The sequence below is a fragment of the Musca vetustissima genome, unplaced genomic scaffold (assembly GCF_032173495.1).
Source record: "Musca vetustissima isolate MV318-11 ecotype Yass unplaced genomic scaffold, APGP_CSIRO_Mvet_v1 utg475662, whole genome shotgun sequence".
NCBI classification, from domain to species: Eukaryota; Metazoa; Arthropoda; class Insecta; order Diptera; family Muscidae; genus Musca; species Musca vetustissima.
Window position 1 is genome coordinate 1 of NW_026884978.1, and position 6206 is coordinate 6206.

The 6206-nt window shown below is 38.3% G+C and overlaps 1 protein-coding gene across 1 annotated transcript; it reads left to right on the forward strand.

Moving 5' to 3' along the window:
* The first annotated feature begins 149 nt into the window (after positions 1–149).
* LOC133332093 (uncharacterized) lies at positions 150–1181 on the forward strand. Its single transcript, XM_061540473.1, has one exon. It carries the CDS (start codon positions 150–152, stop codon positions 1179–1181), a length of 1032 nt encoding a protein of 343 aa, XP_061396457.1.
* The last annotated feature ends 5025 nt before the right edge of the window (positions 1182–6206 follow it).

Genomic DNA, 6206 nt, shown 5'->3' on the forward strand with positions numbered 1-6206 from the left:
ATCTGAAGACCCTACATGGCGGCCTTATTCAAATGCAGGCGTATGTTACTCGAAGGTTTTGGATACTTTCTGCCCGCAATCTGGCTAAAAAAGTACAACGCAACTGCATTACTTGTTTCAAGTACAAGGCCAAGTCGTCTCAACAAATAATGGGCAACCTTCCCTCGGTTCGAGTTCAACCTACTAGACCATTTAAGCACAGTGGTGTTGATTACGCTGGCCCAATAACCATCAAACAATCGACTGCTAGAAATTCGGTAACGACAAAAGGATACATCTGCCTCTTTGTCTGCATGGTCACCAAAGCGCTGCACCTTGAAGCTGTCACCAGTCTTTCTACTGACGCTTTCATTGCCGCATTTAGACGATTTACCTCACGGCGAGGCATGTGCTCCGACCTCTATTCTGACTGCGGTACCAACTTTGTTGGCTCTAACAAAGAACTTAAAATTCTACAAAGGAGAAGTCTCGAATCGCTGCCGGAAGATCTAGCGAACGTTCTTGCTAACAATGGCACAAACTGGCATTTTATACCACCCGCTTCGCCAAACTTTGGAGGTCTCTGGGAAGCTGGTGTAAAATCTACAAAACACCATTTAAAACGGATCATGGATAACAGAATCTTGACCTACGAGGAATTATCTACACTCTTGGCTCAAATTGAAGGATGTCTCAATTCCAGGCCGCTATGCCCCATTTCAACTGACCCAGCAGACTGTGAAGCCCTAACTCCGTCTCACTTCCTCGTTGGAGAACCAATTTTATCTGTCCCAGACGAAAATCTACTAGACCACAATGTAGATAGACTTTCTCGCTGGAAAGTGGTTCAGTTGCTAAGTCAACAGTTTTGGAATCGCTGGAAGACGGAATATATAAACCGGTTGCAATCCCGTCCAAAATGGCTCAAGCCTCAAAAGAACGTTGAAGTTGGCGATTTGGTCATCATATTTGACGAACGAGTTCCCCCAGGTCAATGGCCACTAGCCCGAATTACAGAAGTCCATCCCGGTGCTGATGGAAAAGTCCGAGTTGTTTCCCTGAAATGCAGTGGTAAAATCTATAAACGTCCTGTCTCTAAAGTTGCACTTCTGCCCCAACAACAAAACTTTAATTACGCAAATGATCCTGAAAAGAGTTGCTGTGAGCCGAGGCACAGCGTGGTTAGCTCGGAAACCAAATAAAACACCTCTCAAATCTGCCCCAATCTATGTCAAGAACAGTTGTTCTTTGTGCGGGGGAATGTTGGAGAACCAACGATTATTTATTTACTATTTTATTTATTTCGATTTTATTCTTTAATAATTTATTATTTATTTATATTTATTATTTTTCCCTTATATTACCATTCTAATATGGCATCCCTATTTTCTTCCCTAAACTGTCACCAACTGACATCCCTAATTTGTTATAATTTTCTAATTTGCCTATTCCTATTTTTCTATGCCTAATGTTTCAAGGCCATAATTTGGCAACGTAGCACGGACAATGATCTTTGTTTACTGTCTCTGTTACGTTATTCTTTGTTATTGTTGTTGTTGTCGCTGCATTGTTTATTTACTAAACATAATGCAGCGACGTCGTAACAAAGGTAATAACGAAAGCAGAGACAGTAAATATGATCAATGCAGCCGTGCTATGTTTATTTTTAGAATCAAAGTTTTAGTTCTGTTTACATATTCTGCCGTGCTGCATTAAACCGATCTATTAAACAAATTATTTTACTGCCTTGCTGCAAATGAGCTTAACTCGATTTTTGTTAAATTAATTAAAGTTAAATTAGTTATAATATTAATAATTATTGATTGTCCCATCCGGAGCAGAAATATTTACAAGTTATATTCAATTATAATTTTTTGTGAAATAAAGTTGCCCCAGAGACAATTTAAATTTTTTAAGAAAACTCTTTGTGTTTTTTTTGCGCTGGCTCGAGGAGCCATTTAATCTCATACAATATCTAAATCTGGACCGATTTTCACAAAACAAGGCAGACATCATTCTAGACCTAAATGATTAGGCTGTACCAAATTTCGTCCAAATCGAAAGATATATAGGGACCGTTTACATTAAATCGGTTAAATATATATATGGGAGCTATATCTAAATCTGAACCGATTTTTCCCAATTTCAATAGGGTTCGTCCTTGGGCCGAATAAGTGACCTATGCCATATTTCATCCAATTCGGATCATAAATGCGACCTGTACTTTGTTTACAATTTAACATGGACAGACAGACAGACGGACGGACGGACGGACGGACATGCATAAATCGACTTAGAAAGTGATTCTATGCATATTCTCAAAAGGAACCATGGGTCTATCTCGATTATTTTTGCCTGTTACAAACATATGCACAAAGACATAATACCCTGTACCACAGTGTGGTGAAGGGTATAATAAAGACTTTGGGGCACCATTTACATGAAATCGGACGAAACTATATATGGGAGGTATATCTAAATCTGGACCGATTTTCAGGAAACTTGGTTGACATCATTCTAGACCTAAATGATTAGGCTGTACCAAATTTCGTGCAAATCGAAAGATATATAGGCACCGTTTACATTAAATCGGTTAAATATATATATGGGAGCTATATTTAAATCTGAACCGATTTTTCCCAATTTCAATAGGGTTCGTCCTTGGGCCGAATAAGTGACCTATGCCAAATTTCATCCAATTCGGATCATAAATGCGACCTGTACTTTATTTACAATTTAACATGGACAGACAGACAGACTGACGGACGGACATGCATAAATCGGTTTAGAAAGTGATTCTATGCATATTCTCAAAGGGAACCATGGGTCTATCTCGTTTCCTTTTGCCTGTTACAAACATATGCACAAAGACATAATACCCTGTACCACAGTGTGGTGAAGGGTATAATAACGAAGTGGGTCCGTTATAGTTATGCTACGCAGTGTATAAATTATATAACTTTGGGTCTTTCGTGCACATTTTACTTAAAATCTGACGAAACTATATATAGGAACTATATCTAAATCTGAACCGATTTCAACAAAACTTGCTACACGTTATCCCATAATCACGTCAATAAGTTGTGCAAAATTTTGTGCCAATCGGACCCACCTGGGGAGTCCGGTGCAGCATTTATATCTAACTTCTAGGTTCTTTTTTTACATTTAATCGGATGAAAATATATATGGGAGCTATATTTAAATCTGAACCGATTTTCAGGAAATTTAACATATATCATTTTAGATCTAATTCATTACGCTATGCCAAATTTCGTGCAAATCGAAAGATATATAGGGACTTTAGTACACCATTTACCTTACATCGGACGAAAATATATATGGGAACTATATCTAAATCTGAACCGATTTTTCCCAATTTCAATAGGGTTCGTCCTTGGACCGAATAAGTGGCCTATGCCAAATTTCATCCAATTTCAATCAAATGCGACCTGTACTTTTTTTACAATTTAACATCGACAGCAAGACAGACGGATGGACGGACATGCATAAATCGACTCAGAAAGTGATTCCATGCATATTCTCAAAAGGAACAATGGGTCTATCTCGTTGCCTGTTACAAACATATGCACAAAGACATAATTCCCTGTACCTTAGTGTGGTGAAGGGTATAATAAGGAAGATTGGCTTTATCCAAGTTCATACGATAGCTCCCATAGAAACGTGTATAAATTTGGAACCGATTAGTTTTAGTTTTTGAGTTATCGTGCCCGCCATTCGTAAAAACACTGCGTTTAAAGTTTGAGAATCACTCTTGCCGCCACTTGATGCTGACACTTTTATAAAAAAAACTACCTGACTCTTCAGTTCGTCTATGAATCAGGTCGTCTTTTTTCACATATTAAAATATGAATTACCTTGTAGATTAAATACTTAAGATTACCAGGAGAATTGTAGGACAGAAAAACAGTTATACCAAATTTCGGTATCTTGGAAAGATGAGCAAGCTTTTCAGCAAAATTGGGTTACAAAAAAATTAAATAAAATCAATATTGGGTTATTTTTCAGAGGAGGCCCCATAGTCATCATAAGATGCTTTACATTGAATGCTTCAGCAGAGAAAGCGGCAAAACTGATTTAATATACGGCGAAATTGTAATATCATTTGAGTCTTTAATTGGATCTTATACAAGTATACAACCGAATTATGTCGCCTATCGACAAATCTCACGCTAAATTGAATGTCTCTGCCAAAACTGGCAACGAATTGTAGAGGATAGAACAGTTCGAAGATATTTAAAGATCTGGACCCTTTTCTAAACAACTCTAGTAATTCACCCATAAATTATCAGTCTGAATTTTTACGATTGTTAGGTTATTTTTGTGGAAGAACATAGAAGTCCATTGAAACCAAGCCTTGGTTCAAAATTGCTACGACTCGAAAAATCGCCTAACTTTATAGGACTCTTGCGGTATCCCACCAGAAATTAATATACATGTAATACAGCACCCCTGTCGTCAGTAATTACACAAACGACATTTACTTTTAACTTCCGTTAAGTGAAGTTAACTGACCTTTATAAATAACATTAAACAACATTATAAAAATAAAATTAAATGCACCCACACTTCGATTGAAAATAACCTTACCTGGCAGCACCATTTTGTAAAATCACATTTCCACTGTGCAAATGACCGTGTAGCGGGAAGCCACGCTCTTTTAGAAACAGCAGTGCCTCCAAGATTTGACGACCCAAACGTTGGACTTGCGTGACTGGTAGGCCATTTGGTTTTCGTGTATATTTACGTGACCATGGTTCGTTCCATTGCGCCTAAAAGAAGAGGAGAAATGGGCAAAATGAAATTGGAAATTAAACAGAAAGTTCAAAAAAACAAAGTTGCACATTCATGCATTTTTATATTACATTGGTTAAAAGTATTTTATAAAGTTCATTGCACACACACACGACCATGCATTTATATTTGTATCGTATGTTGGTCATAAATGCAAATAAAATGCATTTGTGGCGCGGTGTTTTTGTAGTTGTTTGACAATTATTTTTTCTTTTAATTTTTATAATTGCACGTGTAGATTATATATCATTTTATGTATTTTTATTGTAGGTGGTGGCCATTAAAACTTTAATCGTCCCCAGTGTAATGTTAAGAATTTGACCTTGCTGCTATGTCCGTGATAGTGGGGCTATTTAATTAACCAATGTTGTTAAATGTTATTCTAATCGTTAATGGAAATCTGTATTGCAGTTGGGTATTGTTGTTGTTTCTTTCAAAACTAATTGCTGTGATGATATACAGGAGACAGTTACACTTTAAAATATCCTGCAGCAGGTCCTGTATATAGACTCTATTTTTCAGCTACAGAGAACCCTGTCCTTTACCTCGTCGAAAATAACTGCCAATTCTTCTAGACCGCTCGTCTATAAAGTCTACCATCTATCTCCTCCATCTATACAGTCTCCATTCCGCTCGTCTATAGAGACTCCCTTCCGCTTGTCTACAGTGACTCACGTCTGCTCGTCTAAAAAGACTCTATTCTGCTCGTCTATGGAGGCTTCCTTCAACTCCAACCTATAGAGACTCCCTTCAGTTCGTCTATGAAAACTCCCTTTTGTTCGTCTATGAAGACTCCCTCGTCGAAAATAACTGTCATTCTTCTAGACTACCATCCGTTCGTCTATAAAGTCCTCCATATATACAGTCTCCATTCCGCTCGTCTATAGAGACTCCCTTCCGCTTGTCTACAGTGACTCACTTTTGCTCGTCTAAAAAGACTCTATTCTGCTCGTCTATAAAGACTCATTTCAGTTCGTATATGGAGGCTTCCTTCAACTCCAACCTATAGAGACTCCCTTCCGCTCGTCTATAAAGACTCGACTATGAAGACTCCCTTCAGTTCGTCTATGAAGACTCCCTTCAGTTCGTCTATGAAGACTCCCTTCAGTTCGTCTATGAAGACTCCCTTCAGTTCGTCTGAAGACTCCCTTCAGTTCGTCCCTTCTATGAAGACTCCCTTCAGTTGGTCTATGAAGACTCCCTTCAGTTCGTCTATGAAGACTCCCTTCAGTTCGTCAAGACTCTTATGAAGACTCCCTTCAGGTTCGTCTATGAAGACTCCCTTCAGTTCGTCTATGAAGACTCCCTTCAGTTCGTCTATGAAGACTCCCTTCAGTTCGTCTATGAAGACTCCCTTCAGTTCGTCTATGAAGACTCCCTTCAGTTCGTCTATGAAGACTCCCTTCAGTTCGTCT

What these genes read in the sequence shown, in the direction of transcription:
- LOC133332093 (XM_061540473.1), top strand. Translation starts at nt 150, where the DNA reads ATGGGCAACCTTCCCTCGGTTCGAGTTCAACCTACTAGACCATTTAAG.